Source organism: Phascolarctos cinereus, unplaced genomic scaffold (assembly GCF_003287225.1).
Source record: "Phascolarctos cinereus isolate Bilbo 61053 unplaced genomic scaffold, phaCin_HiC Scaffold_4;HRSCAF=312, whole genome shotgun sequence".
In the NCBI taxonomy this organism is placed as follows: domain Eukaryota; kingdom Metazoa; phylum Chordata; class Mammalia; order Diprotodontia; family Phascolarctidae; genus Phascolarctos; species Phascolarctos cinereus.
In genome coordinates, this window is record NW_027555847.1 from 576,912,946 (window position 1) to 576,930,435 (window position 17,490).

General features: G+C 36.8%; 1 protein-coding gene across 1 annotated transcript in view; it reads left to right on the forward strand.

The window, feature by feature from the left end:
• WWP1 (WW domain containing E3 ubiquitin protein ligase 1) overlaps positions 1–17,490 on the forward strand; it is a 143,751-nt gene that overhangs the window by 50,509 nt on the left and 75,752 nt on the right. Inside the window, 1 exon segment of the mRNA XM_078153653.1 lies at positions 8,365–8,503. Within this exon segment, the coding sequence (XP_078009779.1) occupies positions 8,365–8,503 (139 nt within the window).

Below are 17,490 nucleotides of genomic sequence, written 5' to 3' on the forward strand. Positions count from 1 at the left end.
CAATACCTATTTCAATGTACCAGTTTGTACTTGTTGGATATCTTACTATAATCTCAGTAATCAGGGCTTGGATACATATATCTGGATACCATCATAAGCTATTTATTAAGAACACATGTATATTTAGTACTGTGCAAGGCATACTTCAGAATGAGAGCCATTGAATATGTGATGGAACTTAAACATCTTTGTAGGCTCAGCTCAGTGCTTTTGTGTAACTATTTTAAGGGCAAGGCCATGTTCCAACTCTGGCCTACTTTAGAGCCCTCTGGGGCATCAAGTTCTACTTTTTCCTGATGAAAGTGGAGATGCTACCCAAGTACCTGCAGGATTTTTATTCATGCTTAATGATCCATTTTAAAGAGCTCTCTCACTATTCTTTGGCATATGTTCAGATGATAACTTAAAGAGTTATACATTGAGGGGCTAAAAACTCGGCACTCACAGGGCTTCAAGACTTGGCCATCCTATAGTGGTTGGCTGGGCTGAGCCCACTGAGCATTCTGAATTTCTTCTACAAAATAGTTGTCCTTGAGAGGCTTCTGTAGCAGATTTCTTTAACCCACCACCCAATAATTTTGTGACCTTAGGCATGTCACTTTATAAGGTATTCTTAACCTGAGCTCCTGGAACGTTTTTTGTTTTTGTTTTTAAATAACTATTGTATTGTAATTGGTTTTCTTTGTAAAACTAAATATTTTGTTTTTTGTGTTCAAAAAAATCTGAGGCATCCATACTGTGTAGACTGGCAAAGGGATCAAGAACTTCTGCTTTATTTAGTTTGTCAACCTCATTTTCCTTGTCTATTAAATGAAAACATTATAGATGGCTGTGATTCAATGATTTTTTAAAAAATCAGTGACTTTGGCTCTTCTCTTCACTACCCAAATTACCACTTTTGTCCTTTTGGGCAAATTCAGCCTCCTATTTGACTTCCAGATTTTTCACTAAGAATAATCTTTAAACTGGGATGTGTGGAACACTTTCTTCTCCAGCATATTGTCCCCTCCACCATCCCCACTATCTGACTAATTTTTGATCTTTCCGTATCTACTGGTTGCTTACCTACTATCTACAAATACACCCATGTCTCCTCATTTCTCGAAAAACCTTTATGTGATCCTTCCATCCCCACTAGCTTTATCTCCCCTTCTTTTCATGATTAAACTCCTTGAGGAGGCTGTCAGAGGTTGCCAGTGCCTCCACTTCCTTTATTCTCATTCTCTTATTACCTTTTTTTAGTCTGGCTTGCAACGTCATCATTCAACTGAAATTGCTGTCTCCAAAGTCACTAATGATTTCTTAATTGCCAAATCTAATGACCTTTTCTCAGTCCTTGCCCTTCTTGACTTTTGTACCCTTTGGCACTGTCAGGCACCCTCTTCTTGATATTCTTCTCAGTAGGCAGATTTTCATGACACTATTCTCTCCTGGTTATCCTACCTATCTGACTGCTCCTTCTCAATCTCCTTTAGTGGATCTTTGTCCAAATCATGCATGCCAACCACAGATGTGCCCCTATGGTTGTGTTGTGGGCCCTCATTTCTTTTCCTGCCATACTGTGTTTCTTGATCTTATCTGCAGGTTAAATTATCATTGCTATGAGGATGATTTTCATATATATTTATCCAACCTTAATCTCTTTCCTGATCTCTAGGTTTGCATCTCCAACTTCTGGTTGGACATCTGGAACTGGATGTCCCATTTATATCTTTAAGTCAACATGTCCAAAATAGAATTCATCCCCCCCCCCCACCTTGACCCTCCAAACAAACATTCTCCTCTTAGTAACTTCCCTATTACTGTGGAAGGCAACACTCTTCTTCCCATTGCCCAGTCTCACAAACTATGTGTGATCTGGCTCCTTATTATTCCTAATACAAAGTATTCCGTCTTTCCAATTTTTCCTGGTTGTCCCCTATGCCTTGAATTCATTTCCTCATTTCCACTCCTTGATTCCTTGTTTCCACCTCTTCTCTTCCTTTCTTCTCAGCTAAAATCTCACTTCTGCTAGAAGCCTTTCCCAACCCTCCCTCAAATGCCAGTGCCTTCCCTCTGATATTACCCCCCAATTTATGTGTATCTCCAGTGTGTATATCTTGTTTGTATATAGTCATTTTCATGTTGTGTCCACCCATTAGATTGTTAGTTCCTTGAGGGCAGGGGCTATTTTTGCTATTCTTTTTATCCTCAGCCCTTAGCACAGTACTTGGTACATAGTAAGTATACTTATTGTTCTCCAGCTTTTTAGCCTCAAGACCCCTTTACATTCTTAAAAATTGTTGAGGATCTGAAGAGATTTGTTTATGTGGGTCATTTTTATTGATATTCACCATATTAGAAATTAAAGCTGATAACTTTAATATATGTAGCATTTAAAAATAATAACTTACCCATGTTACCTTGTGACGTAAGTAGCATATTTTAAAATGAAAAGCAACTCTTCCAGAATAAAAAAAAAAACCACTTAGTGACAAGAGTGGCATTATTTTACATATTTTTGCAAATCTTTTTTATGTCTAGCTTAATTGAAGACAGCTGGATTTTCAGGTCTGTTTTTGTATTCAGTCTGTGTGATATGTTGTTTTGGTTGAAGTATGTGAAGAAAATCTGCCTTCACACAGACAAATTTGTAGTTGGAAAAGGGAGAAGTATTTTTAATAGGCAAATAATGTCTTAGCATTTTTTGGAAAGTAGTTTTGACCCTCTAGCCTCCCTGAAAAGGTCACAGGGACCTGCCATGGGCCAAAAACCACACCTGGAGAAACATAGTCCTCTGGATAGAGTTTGACAAGGGCAGAGTAAAGGCTATCAAATCTCTTGTTCTGGGCACCATGCATATATTAATGTAGCCTAAGATCAAACTGAAAGATAGCATGGCATGATGGATAAATGACTGGTCTTGGTGTCAAGAAGACGTGGACTGAAGTTCTGCCTTTGACATATTAGTTTTATGACCATGGGCATGTCATGTCACTTAACCTCTAAGTAGTGCCCTAGGGAATTTTTTTTTTAATGAGGCAATTGGGGTTAAGTGACTTGCCCAGGGTCACATAGCTAGTAAGTGTCAAGTGTCTGAGGCTGGATTTTAACTCAGATCTTTCCGATCCAAGGTTGGAGCTCTATCCACTACAACACCTAGCTGCCCAGAAATTTTTAAACTGTTAGTTACAAATGTGTTGCTGTTCTGCATGGATAGAAAAAGTTAAGAGAATTGTGTATGAAACCGTGAACTTCTATTAAGCATAGCTTTTTAATATATATATATTAATCTCACTCAACATCTGGTCACCTAAGAAAGTGGTTTTTTTTAAAAATGTGGAAGTCTAACCATGTCAGTTCCCACCCCTCTCTCTACACCCTTCCCACACACTCAGAAAACTCCCTGTAGGAGAGGTATCCCTCCCAGGAGCAATTATAAAGTGTTCATTATGGTTTTAAAAGCTCTTCACAGCCTTGCCACTTCCTGCCTTTTCAGTCTTTTTATACTTTATTCTTCTTCACATACTCTGTAAACCACTTATACTGGCATACTTGATATTCTTTACAAATAGCACTAGAAGTCTTCATCTCATCTGTCCCCCATTCCTGAAATGCTCTCCCTTTTCCTCTTAGTTTTCCTAGCTTCCTTCAAGAATGTGCTTATTAAATCCCACCTTCTGCAGGAAGCCTTTCTCAGTCCATCAGCAACTACTCTAGTACCTTCTCCTTTGAGATTCTTTCCCATCTACTCTGTATATAGCTTGTGTGTGTCTAGTTATTTACATGTTATTTTCCCCATTAGAATGTAAGTTTCTTGAGGTAAAGAATTTTGTTATTCCATTGCCTGGCATGTAATAAGTGATCAATAAATGCTTTTTGATTGCTTAGTAGTAATTTGGAGCATTCTTCATTTTTTTTTTTGTGAGGCAATTGGGGTTAAGTGACTTGCCTAGAGTCACACAGCTAGTGAGTATTAAGTGTCTGAGGCTGGATTTGAACTCAGGTCCTCCTGACTCCAGGGCTAGTGCTGTATCCACTGCACCACCTTAGCTGTCCCTGGAGCATTCTTTTATACAGTCGATAGCTTGCATTTCTTCTTTTTTTAAAATTGCCTCTTCATGTCTTTTGATTACTTATCTTTCAGGAAATGAATGACTTTTGTTCTTATATATGTATATTAATTTCCTATATATTATGAATATTATAACTTTATAAGAATATTCTATTACAAAGATTTTCCACCAATTAACTGTTTCCCTTCTAATTCTTGCACCATTAATTTAGCTTGTTCAGAAGCTTTTAAGTTTTATATAATTGAAAACGTCCGTATTATTTTCTTTTTTTTTAATCTTTTGTTTAGTAAAGTGTGGTGTCATTCTCCTCTTCCCTTCCTGCCCCCCCCAGCCATAGTTTGAAAGGTATCTCCTTTATAAACCCTTTTTGTTTTTTATTAATGACATATTTGGATCACGTAATACATTTGGAACTTAATGTTATGTGATGATTAAGTGAAGAGTTCAATGACTTTTACCTTCAGACCTCAGACCAATTTCACTGATTTCTTTAAGTGGAAATGAGCATCAGAAACTCTGCCTATAGGTAGAGTAGGTCAGGATCAGGTATTTAAGCTAATCTTACATTTCCTTAAGTGCTGAAGTGCTGGTATACCTTGATCTGACTATTACAGCCATTCTACAAGTAGACTAAGAATTTTATAGTGTGTTGGTTGTAGTTTCTGTGATTTTTTTTTTCTATCTTCACAGATGTCATCGTGTATGACTTGTCACTCTGGGCAAGTAGTCACTTAAGGGTTTGTATGGCAAGGAGTTTTTTTCTGGTGTTCTTGTATGTGGTTCCTGCACTGTTTCGAAGCCAGGATGCACAGTATGGCCAAGAGGGTTCTGAGAAATGATCAGCTGCCCTGTAGATGTAGCATCAGTTACTTTAATTTTTCATCATTGTGTTAGTATCTTTGTAGCAGACAACAACATAGAAAAACCTCAAAAGCAAAAGAGTAGAGGCCAAGGTTTGAAGATAATTTTTGTTGTTCTTCATTTGTTTCAGTTGTGTCTAACAGTTTGTGATCCCATTTGAGGTTTTCTTGGCAAAGATACTGGAGTGGTTTGCCATTTCCTTCTCCAGCTCATTTCACAGATGAAACTGAGGCAAATAGGGTTAAGTGACTTGCTTAGGGTCACCCAGCCAGTACGTTTCTGAGGTCAGATTTGAACTCAGGAAGATGAATCTTCCTGACTCCAGGGAGGGTACTCTGTCCACTGTGCCACCTAGCTGTTCCTTGAAGAGAATATTGTTTGCAATTCAGTTCACCTGAAAAGAAGCTTGTAATTTTAGCGAACTTTGAAGCTCAAGGTCAATAGGAGTCAAGCGTGTGATATGATGGCTAAGAAAGCTAGTGTAGTTTAAGGCTTTTATGAGAGTCATGGTTTAGAGAGGTGGTAATATCAAAGTGTTCTTCTCTGGTTAAATCATACCTCAAATACTGTGCTCATTTATAAAAGAACATTGATAAACTTGATAGTATCTGGAAAAAAGCAAGCAGGATGGTAAGATTTCTTAATTTAGCTAGTTGAAGAAGATAAGAATATTAACTTTGAGTAAAGAAGCCAGAAAAGTGAGCCAGAGAGGATTCTCTGGAGGTGGGTAGTGGGAAGTGAGCTAAATAGAGTGGAGATGGCTACTGGCTGAAGCAAAGAACTTCTTGGATTAAGAAGTGGGGATGCTAAGCTGAAATGATCTTGAGGGACCTGCTTGAACATTGGTGTTTTGTAATTTGATATTGGTAAATTGGTATTGATAATTTGTGGACATGGGACAATTTGGAAGAGTACTTTTCTTGGTGAGCTAGTTGTATGGTTTCCCTAAGTGCAGTAACAGTAAATTAAAATTTACTTAAGTAATTTAATTTACTTGACAAAGTGGTTAAGAATGGGTCTTTTGAACAGTGTATTAGGGTGCCTATCTTCCTTCAGTCCTTCTGACATTGATAAATTTCCCTCTTTTGTCATCTTTGTAAATTTTCCATATATGAGATAAAACCTTATAGTTGTTTTTGATGATCATTTTTCTTGTTAATGATTTGGAGCAGTCTGTCATGGTTGTTAATAGTTTGTGATATTTCCATAGCTTTTGACCTCTTCTCCATTGGAAGATAGCTTTTAGTCTTAAATATTTGTGTTATTTCTATATGTTTTGGATATGAGATGCTTTTTTAGAGTTATTTAAGGAAAATATTTTTTTCCCCGTTTGATGACTTCCTTTCTTATCCTACCTGTATTGGTTTTTTTTTCTTTTAGGCAATTGGGGTTAAGTGACTTGCCCATGGTCACCCGCTAGTAAGTGTCATGTTTGGTCTGAGTCGGATTCGAACTCAGGTCCTCCTGACTTCAGGGCCAGTGCTCTATCCACTGCGCCACCTAGCTGCCCCTCTACCTGTATTGATTTTGTATAAAATTTTTAAAGTTTGATACGATTAGAATTATCTTTTTTAGTTTTTGTGATCACCTTAATCTTTTATTTGGTTAATAATTCTTTCCCTAACCCATAGCTGTGAAATGTACCTAATTTTTTTTGTCAAAAATAAAATGTTATTGATATCTTCAGTTTTTGCAGCACTTATATTTCCTAAAAATTCCCTCTCCCTTCCCCTCCCAGAAAACTTCTCCCATAACAAAGAATAAAAAGGGGGGGAAAGGAAAAAAAATTATTTCTCTAAAGGTAAATGTCTTCTTAAGAGTAAGTTTATGATGCTTAATCTGGGTAGGGGGGAGGTTGGGAGTGGAAAAAGACACAGGTTTTTATATTCCCTGAAAGAAGTCACAGCAGTCAGTCCAATCTGAAAGGCATTGAGCTACATCCTGGGATGTGAAGAGAGAATGGAAAAAATGTTCCTTCCTCCAAGGATCTTACAGTTACTTACTATTAGACAGCTATGTTGTAGAGTGGATAGAGTGTTTGACTTCAGAGTCAAGAAAGATCTGAATTTGAACCCTTCCTCAGACACTTTACAGATGTGACTTTTGGCAAGTCATTTAATCTCACATCCTCATTTCTCATCTGTGAAATGGGGTTAGTGTTAGCAAATAAGGTAATATAAAAAGTATTCATCAAATTTAAAAGCATGATATAATTCATTAATATACCTCTCTCACTTTATACCTCCCAGTTAAAAAAGAAAGAAAAACAAAACCTTTGTAACAAATATGGGTAGTCAAGCAAAACAAAACAAATTCCCTAATTATCCAAGTCCCAAAACAATATTTTTCAACCTTTACCCTGATTCTGTTACCTTTTTTTTTTTAGGAGATGGGTAGCTTGTTTCATTCAGAGTATTTAAGTCTCTCAAATTTATTTGTCTTTACAATATTATTGTAAGTAATTACTTCATCCTGTATCAAATCCTATAAGCCTTGCCAGGTTTCTCAGAAACTGTAACCCCCTCTATCATTTCTTAGATCATATTCATCATATTCACATAACATAATTTGTTCAACCTTTCTCTACATGTGGGCAGTCCCTTAGTTTCCAGGGAAATTCAGAACTTCCAAAAAAGGACTGCTTTTAATATTTTTGTGGAGAAAGGCTGAACAATTTGACAAAGATGAATAATTTAGCAAAAACATCTGATACAGTGACTGTCTATGGAAATGCAACATTCTATCCTAGTAGTCCCCTACCTCTCAGCTGTGAAGAGGGAAGAGGCTTGGTTTTTTTGTTTATTTGGTTTTTGTTTTGTTTTGTTTTATTTTTTTGTTTGTTTTGGTGAGGTAATTGGGGTTAAGTGACTTGCCCAGGGTCACACAGCGAGTAAGTGTCAGGTGTCTGAAAGCCAGATTTGAATGTTTATTTATTTTTTATTTTGTTGTTTGGAACTTTTATTGGTTTTTCAATTGCTCTGAGTTTGGTTTGCTTTTAGTGATCCTTTCATTTACCTTACAATCATTGTGTATATTTCTTTGGTTCTGCTTATTGCATTCTATGTCAGCTCACAGAGATTTCTCCCAGATTTTGCTTAATTCTTCATATTCATCACTTTTAATTTTTTTTCTTTAATTTTTAGGCAATTGGAGTTAAGTGACTTGCCCAGAGTCACATAGCTAGTAAATGTCAAGTGTTTGGTCTGAGGCCAGATTTGAACTCAGGTCCTCCTGACTTCAGGGCCAGTGCTCTATCCACTATGCCACCTAGCTGCCCCCATCATTTCTTATGCATGATAATATATGCTGACGGTTCTTAAGAAGAACCAGCATACTTGTGTTTCTGTCAGGTTCTGAGACACATAGGACACTGGTTGCTTTAGAACATGCAGTATATGCATATTTTTTTGTAAGATATATGCTTTAGTAATTATCATGTTTCTGTCAGTTTCTAGTGCCAAACTGAAAAGAAAAAAGAACTGGTTTGGAACAGCTATCTATGCAGAATTATCTGTAGATGGAGAAATTAAGAAAACAGCAAAATCTAGTAGTTCTTCTAATCCAAAGTGGGATGAACAATTAACCGTGTAAGTATTTTGTTTCAGTAACTTGTATGTATGTAACATTATTTCACCATCAGATCATACTCTGGTACCTCATTATGGCATTGAGGTGACTGTGGGTTCTCAAAAGCTATACAAATAGTATATAAGCTCAGTTTTGAACTATAGCTAACAATAATAATAGGTAACATTTATGTGATAGCTACTATGTACCAGGCACTGTGTTAAGTGCTTTACAATTATTATTTTGTTTGATGTGCGCAACAACCCTGGGAGGTAGGTACTGTTATTATCCCCATTTTATAGATAAAGAAACTTATGCAACCAGAAGTGAAGTGAATGACTTTGCCCAGGTTCACACTAGCTAGTATGTTTCTGAGGCTGGATTTGAACTCAGAGTCCTCTTGATACTAGGCCCACTACTCTGTCCACTGCATCATCTAGCTACTGTGCCTGGAAAAGCATAGAATATATTCGTTGTGACATACTTGCTACTTTTCAAGGGCTAGTCCGCCTAAGCACAGAGAGGATCATTGCCAGGAGGCTAACCATTAGGTGATGAATTCTTTGGCCATAGTAACCATGAAATAAAGAAAACACGAATTGCATTCAGTCCTATGACTCAGTCTTCCTTTATGGACATTGTGGCACTATAGTAGAAAGGGGGGCAGATACTGCACAGTCTATGTTAAAGGCTATCTTAAATGAAAGATCATTATCCACCAAGTTGTGGTTCCATGTACTACTAGAGAAATTGAGTTATATCAGTATTTGCATTCTCATTGTAAAAGAAACCAGAAGATACAGGGCTTACTCATATATTCTCTATGAAGATAGGCAAATAAAGGAATTGCCCATTAGTGGAGTTGATTTCATTGTTATCTCCAGAGAAAACAAGACACTTAATTTAGGGAAACATTTGCTTATGTTGCCTTGCAGTGCTGTTTATAAGCAAAAGCATAAAGACCACCATGAAGATAGTTGGAGTTTATATTGTTGAGGAGATACAGAAATTTTACAAAGGATTTTTTTAAAGACCCTCTGATTAAATCATAAATTATATACTTTGATACTCCATGACAGATGTAAAAAATCAGCATAAGAGAAGATGTTGGCTCATGATTAAGAAACAAAAGAGACCAAAGATTTACAATTATAGGATCATAGAATCAGAGCCAGAGCTGGAAGAGATATTAGAGGCCATTCAGTCCAACCCTCTCGTTTTCGTGTGACCAAATTGAGACCTAAGAAGGACCTTTTAGTGATTAATTGTTTTGATCACTAAATCACTTTGATCACTGAAGGCAATTAATATTAGGTACTTAATAAGTGCCTGTTGCCAGTCTTGACTTGATGTATTTTACCCACTGTGGCCTAGACTAGGCTGCTTTTCATATAAGTGGGAAAGCACCTCAGGTAAATCCCAGCCCTACTGCACAGTAGTTATACAGCAACACAGAAACTTCATGAACAAACAAGTCATCAAATATTTTTGTCATCATAAATAAATAAATTACACACACACACACACACACACACACACACACATATACATACACATTCGTCTTCAAATTCCAGTCAGGAAGAACTGACAGTAGGAGCATCCTTTCCTCTGCCCATCCCTCCCGGATGTCTGTGCCCTATCTCGCTTACTTGGGAGATGGAAACCTTTCCCCTTGCCTTTCCTTTATCCTTCCTTCAAGCCCCCTTGGCTCTGAGACCTCACCAGAGAAGAGATGGGGTAGAGTTTGTCTCTTGTTTACTGATCCATCTCTCTGCCATTCTAGACTACCTTCACCCCATGGGGCAGCTAGATGGGAATAGCAGTGTAGTTGTTCATACTACTTGGATGAGCTGGATGTCACCAGCTATAAGCCTTCCTGTGAGATGGAGGATCAACAGACCTTAGCATCTGTTCTTTCACTGTGTTCTTAAGTCCTCCCAACTTTACTATCTGTCCTAATGGTATGCCTTCTAGTCTACTGGACATTATCTGAATATGTGCTTAAAAGGAAAATCACACTGTATGTAATAAATATTTTCATATGCATATTCTCTTCTTCTACTTTACATATAGGAATGCTTATTTTTTTCAGCCCATAATAAAAAAAAAAGTGGTGATTGAGCTCTGTCTTGAATGGAGAGAATTATTTTTGTGAAGCAGAGGTGAAGGAATATTTTCTAGACATGGTAGATAACCAGTGAAAAAGCGTGGAAATGGTTATAGTTCCCTTTGTGAGGAAGAGAGAGAAGTCCATTTTGGCTGTGTCATAGAGTATAGAAAGGGAAGTAATGTATAACAAGGCCAGAAAGATAGGTTGGGGCCAAGTTGTGAAACACACTTTAAAAGCCAAACAAGTTAATATTTTATCCTAAGGCAGTAGGAAACCACTGGAGTTTGTTGAATAGAGTGACGTAGTTAGGTCTTCACTTGAGGAAAAGCTAGATTGTTTGGAGCATAGATTAGAGTAGGGAGAGATTTGAGGCAAGGAGACCAATTAGAAGACCTTTTCAGTGTAATGAGTAAAAACCCCTCTGCTGATTACTGTATGATTAGAGAGAAGAGTTTGTAGATGTAGAAAAAGTAAGATTTGGCAACTGGTTGGATATCAGTAGGGTATGGAAGCAAAATGAGTGAGGACTTGGGGATAGTGCCAAAGTTATGAACCTTGGGGACTGTAAAAATTATGGTGGCCTGGGGAAAGAAGAGGAAGAAGTTAAGTTATGTTTTGGACATATTGAATTTGAGATGTCTGTGGGACGTCGTTTGAAATATCCAAGATGCTGTTGGCAATGTGGCAGTTGAACTTAGGAGAGAGATGAGCTGGATATACATAGTACAGTATATGTCTTGTATATATATTTTTGCTCTATCCACATCCATAGGGTGTACTTAAGTATATAATATGCATATATACATATATATATATGTATATATACCTTACACACACATACTCATGTACACACACATACATGTATGTATAAAACAGGTTATATCTCTTTCCTGAGTTTCATATTTACATCTCCACCTGCCTATTGGACACTTTGAACCAGATGTCCTAAAAACATCTCAAACTCAGAATAACTTATTACCATTACCCCCAAATTCTCCCCTCTTCTAAGGCCACTGTCATTTTTACACCTCATTGATATCCTGTTAGTTGCCACATTTTATTGCTTCTATAGCCACAAGATATCTGACATTTGATCCCTTCTCTCTAATCACATATTCACTGCCATAGATTGGGTAATTAATTTTTGACTAACAAAGGCTATCAACAGAAATTTAGAGAGGCTAAATCTAAGGACCAGGAAGCCTGCTCAAGATGAAATCATTTAGTCCTTGAAGTGACTGAATTGTAGTACCTATCAGTGGGTTGATCTTTGGACTTCTAAAACGCATGAGCCATGACTTCTGGTCTGGGACTTTATCCACTATTCTCTCTCTTTCTCTCTTTTTTCTTTCCCCGTATTGCCCAATACACAGACACAAATACACACATATCCAGATCTATGATAAATAGCTGTAGCTCTGTATTGGTATATATGTACACACACATGTATTTACAGGAATTCATATAATTTTTTTTTTTAGGCAATTGGGGTTAAGTGACTTGCCCAGGATCACACAGCTAGTAAGTGTCAAGTGTTTGGTCTGAGGCCAGATTTGAACTCAGGTCCTCCTGACTTCAGGGCCGGCCACTGCGCCACCTAGCTCCCCCTCATATAATATTTATAATTAGCTAAGTAACATCATGGTTAGAGTACTGCACCTGGGGTCAGGAAGACATGAGTTCAGATTTGACCTCAGATTCTTACTAGCTGTGTTACTTTAGGATAAGTCACTTAACCTCTATCTCAGTTGCTTCATCTGCAAAGCGGGATAATAACAACACATCTTCAGGATTGTTGTGAGGATAAAATGAGATAGTTGTAAAGCTCTTTGCAAACTTAAAATACTATGTAATTGCTATTTATATTCTACCTGTATCTCCAGACCTGTCTTTATATAGATATGTAGCTTTATATATGTATTTATACATAGATCTAGATATATACATATGTGAGTATGGGTTTATGTGTGTATATTACTCACATATCGATATGTGTAAGGGGAGAGGAATGCGAATAGTAGATAAAGCCCTAGAGTAGAAATTGGGTCATGTGGCTAAGAGGCCCATAGACCTACCTGATTATCTGTATTGTGTTCCATCTACTTCTAGGATTTGTAATTTCATCTGCATAGGTACTTGCTCCATTGAATGAGATGATAGCTTCTTTACACCTCTGAAAATAGTCTTTGTGAGTTATTATGACCAAAAAAATTAATTACATGGTAACTAGTCATTCGTGATGAACATCTCTTGCTAAAGCTAGGTTATTCCTCAGAACTGTAGGCTATTGTTTGTGGAAAATCCATTCATCTTAGGCATGACTAAATCATTTGTGTGCTAATATGATTGCAATTTTAATGGATTACAAACTAAGATTAATTAATAGTGATATGGTAACCAAGAAGGCTATTGTAATCCTAGGCTGCATCAGTAGAGCAATGTTGTCCACGGTGGGAGAGGCAGTACACAATAAGCAGCCCTGATCAGACCACATCTAGGGTATCATATTCAGTTTGGGGTGACACATTTTAGGAAGTTCATTAACGAGGTACAAGGTATATAAAGAAAGGAAAGTGTGATTATGAGGAGACTGAAAACTTTGTCATAGTACAATCTATTGAATTAACTGGTGATGCCAAAAAGACTTAGTGGGGAACCTGAGAGATCCCTTCACATGAAAGAGGGACCAGACTTGTTCTGCTTTGACATAGTGAGCAGAATGAGGAACAGTAGGGGGGAAGTTTCAGAAAAACATGTTGTGGCTTGATCTAAAGGAAAGCTTCCTCACAATTATAGCTGTTTAAAAGTGAAATGGGCTGCCTTGAGAGCCAGTACATTTTTCCTCAGTGAAAATCTTCAGGAAAAAACGAAAAGACGGGATGATATATTGGGATATGGTAGTATGTATCAGTTCAGATCTGGTTTAGATAGACTCTGAGATCGCTCTGAGATTCTGTGAGTCATCTATACTCTGTGGTATTTTGGAAATATAAGGCACATTAATTTCATTGATTCTGAATGAATAGAATATAATGTAGCATGAGTCACTAGAATCCCTACTACAGAGAACAAGAGGAAGACTACCCAGCACCTTGAGTGTAATGCCCTCTCATAGATTTATAGAAAGGATGACATGGACGAGAATCTTATACAATAATCAAGCAATCATGGATGGCTATGTTTTAATATGAAGCACCAGAGGAACAACATTGATGTGGTCACAGGTCCATGTGAATATTGTTTTTTTCTCTAGTAGATACTGTAAAACTTTATTAATTCGGACTCTGCTAATTGAAAATTTGTAATAAAGGACAGAGACAAGATGGTGGAGAAAAGGCAGGGGTTTGCCTAAGCTTTCTCAAATTCCCCTGCAAACAACTTTAAATAATGCCTCAAAATGAATTCTGGAGCAGCAGAACCCACAAAAGGATGTAATGAAACAGTTTTCCAGTTCAAGATAACGTACAAGATCTGGAAAAGTCTATCAAATTGGGTAAGAGTGGTCCAGTATGGGCTGCTCCAGCACAGGTCTTGCCCCAGCAGACCAGTAGCAGACTTGGGGGCAAATGAATCAGCAGTGGCAGTGGAGGCTTCCAGAGCTTTCAGCCCACAGATAGTAGGAGGGATTGACAACTGGTCAGAAGATTACAGGGGTCCCTTTGCTGGCACTGGGTACAAGACTCTGCTACATTTGCGTATACATAGATCCAGGTCACAATCTTGGGTCACAGTCCGAGGATGAAGAGTACTAGCATACCAAAGCTTGTGGCCTCAGAGGAGCGGGGACCTTGGTTACAGTTCTAGGGTAGAAAAGGTTACTTGTAGTTGCTCACAGACACCAGAGCACAGACCATGAGAGTAGTAACTATACTTCTTAGATCATACCACCTTAGAAGAACCGAAAACTTACAGATTCTCAGAACTAGTTCAGAACACCTGGACAAAAAACCTGAAGCGTGAGACAGTGCTGCCTCTACCTTAGGAGCAGAGTCCAACTTAAACATCAAATGAAAAAGCTGTAAAAATGAGCAAACGACAAAAAAAGAACCTGACAATAGAAGGTTACCGTGGTGATAGGGAAGATCAAAACACAAACTCACAGCTATATCCAAAGCCTCAAAGATAAATGTAAATTGGTCTCAGGCCCAAAAAAGAATTTCTGGAAGAGCTCAAAAAAAGATTTTAAAAATCAAACAAGAAGTAGAGGAAAAATTAGGAAAAGAAATGAATGATGCAAGAAAATCATGAAAAAAAGTCAGCAGCTTGGTAAAGTTAGGCATAAAAATTGCTGAAGAAAATAACACCTTAAAAAACAGAATAGGCCAAATGGTAAAGGAAGCACAAAAATTCACTGAAGAGAACTCCTTAAAAACCAGAAGTGTCCAAATGGTAAAAAATATACAAAAATTCACTGAAGAGAAAGACTCCTTAAAAAGTACAATTGGCCAAATAGAAAAGGGGATATACAAGCTCACAGAAGAAAAAAAACTGCTTAAAAATTAGAATTGGGCAAGTGGAAGCTAATTATTCCATGAGACATCAAGAAGTAATAAAACAAAATTAAAAGAATGAAAAATTAGAAGACAGTGTGAAATATCTCATTGGAAAAACAACTGACTTAGAAAAATAGATCAAGGAAAGATAATTTAAGAATTATTGGGCTACCTGAAAGCCATAATTAAAAAAAAGACGTCATGTTTCAAGAAATTATCAAGGGAAACTTCCCTGACATTCTAGAACCAGAGGATAAAATAGAAATTGAAAATCCACAAGTCACCTCCTGTAAGAAATCCCAAGATGAAAATTCCGAGGAATATTATAGCCAAATTCCAGAGCTCTCAGATCGTGGAGAAAATATTGCAAAGCAGCCAGAAGGAAACAAATCAAATATCATGGAGCTAAAGATAATAGGATAACCCAAGATTTAGAAGTTTCTACATTAAAAATTGGATGGCTTGTAATATGATATTCCAGAGGGCAAAGGAGCTAGGATTACAACCAAGAATCACTTACCCAGCAAAACTGAGTATAATGCTTCATGGAGGGAAAAATGGATATCCAGTGAAATAGAGGATTTTCAAGCATTCCTGATGAAAAGACCAGAGCTGAATAGAAAATTTAGCTTTCAAATACAAGACTCAAGAGAAGCATAAAAGGTAAACAGGAAAGAGAAATCATAAGAGATTCAGTAAGGTCAAACTCCACATGGGAAGATGATACTTTTAACTCCTAATAATTTTCTCATTACTAAGGTTGTTAGAAGGAACATATATATATATAGACAGGGCATGGGTGTGAGTTGAATATGATGGGATATCTTAAAAAAAATAAATTAAGAGATGAGAAAGAGACTAGGAGAATGGGAAAGGGAGAGGTAGAATGAGTTGAATTATCTCACTTAAAAGAGGCGCAAAAGAGCTTTTATAGTAAAGTGGAGAGAAAGATGGAGGAGGTGGGGAGGAACATTTGAACCTTACTGTCACTGGAATTGATGAAAAATATGGTGAAAAATGCTGTGGGGTCTGAACACAGATCGAGGCATACTTTTTTTTAACTTATTTTTCTTGGTTTTTATTTTTTCTTTTTGGAAGAGGGGAGGTTGTATTTTTTGTCACAACATGATTAATGTAGAACTATGTTTTGTGTGACTGAACATGTACGACTAGATTGCTTGCCTTCTCAGTGAGGGGGAAAGGAAGGAGGGAGGGAGATGATTTGGAACTCAATTAAAAAAAATGTTAAAATTCATTTTACATGTAATTGGGGAAAAATAAAATATTGAATATACCCACAAAGTGATGAGCAAGAAAAACTAGGAAGATTTACATGAAGTGATGAAAAGTAGAATGAGCAGAATCAGAACATTATACACAGTAATATCGTACAGTGATCAACTGTGAATGACTTAGCTACTCTCCGAATGACTTAGCTATTCTCCACAATATAGTGATCTATTTCAGAAGGACTTATGATGTTAAAAAAGTTTTAATTACGTGTAATTAAGAAAAATAAAATTAAAGTTAAATGTTAATAAAATGGAAAATTTATAGTCAGAGAAGTGAAGCCGAATTTTTATCTTTGTATTATATAAGTTGCAGAGTTGGAAAGAACATTAGAAACTATATACATGTACTTGTGTAGACACACACATACACACACACACACACACATACACACACACACACACCCCAACCTCATTTTACAGATAATGAAATTGAGACCCAGATAAGCAAAGAGACTCCTAAGGTCACATGGGAACTTCATGTCAGAACATGAAGAACAAATCCAGGTCTGCATTCTCAGTTCACTTCTCTATCTTCTATACCAAAAAAGGGACTTACTAAGAAATTTAATAGTATAAATAAGACTTTAAGGAAGTGTTAAATCTGGGATTGCCCTATTTTTTGACATTTTTTCTCTAATTCTCAGATAAGTTCATAGATCCAAAGATAAAGTGCTATATAGTTAAATCTTATGGAACTTATTTAATACAGATTTAAAAACTTGTTTTAACATGTCAACCAGGTATTAGCAACCAATGTCAAGTACTTTATAGGCCCTTATTTATATTAAAATATAGTTGCTATATAAGGAAAATAAACTTTTAAGTCTATACTTTAACATAATAATTACAAATCATTTTTATTTGTTAGCTCTATCCTTATTTGTCATGTTTGTCCATTTCAAGTTCTTGTTTGTAGTTAAGTAATAAGGAATATTTTTAAAATATTCTATAGTCTATGTTTTGGGTGACTTGTGGACTAAAACTAGGTTTCTCTGACACAGAATTTGTGAGGTTTTACTAGTAGGAAGGGCAGCTAGGTGGCATAGAGTTCCAGGCCCGGAGACAGAAAGACTGCTCTTTCATAGTTCAAATCTAGCCTCAGATACTTACTA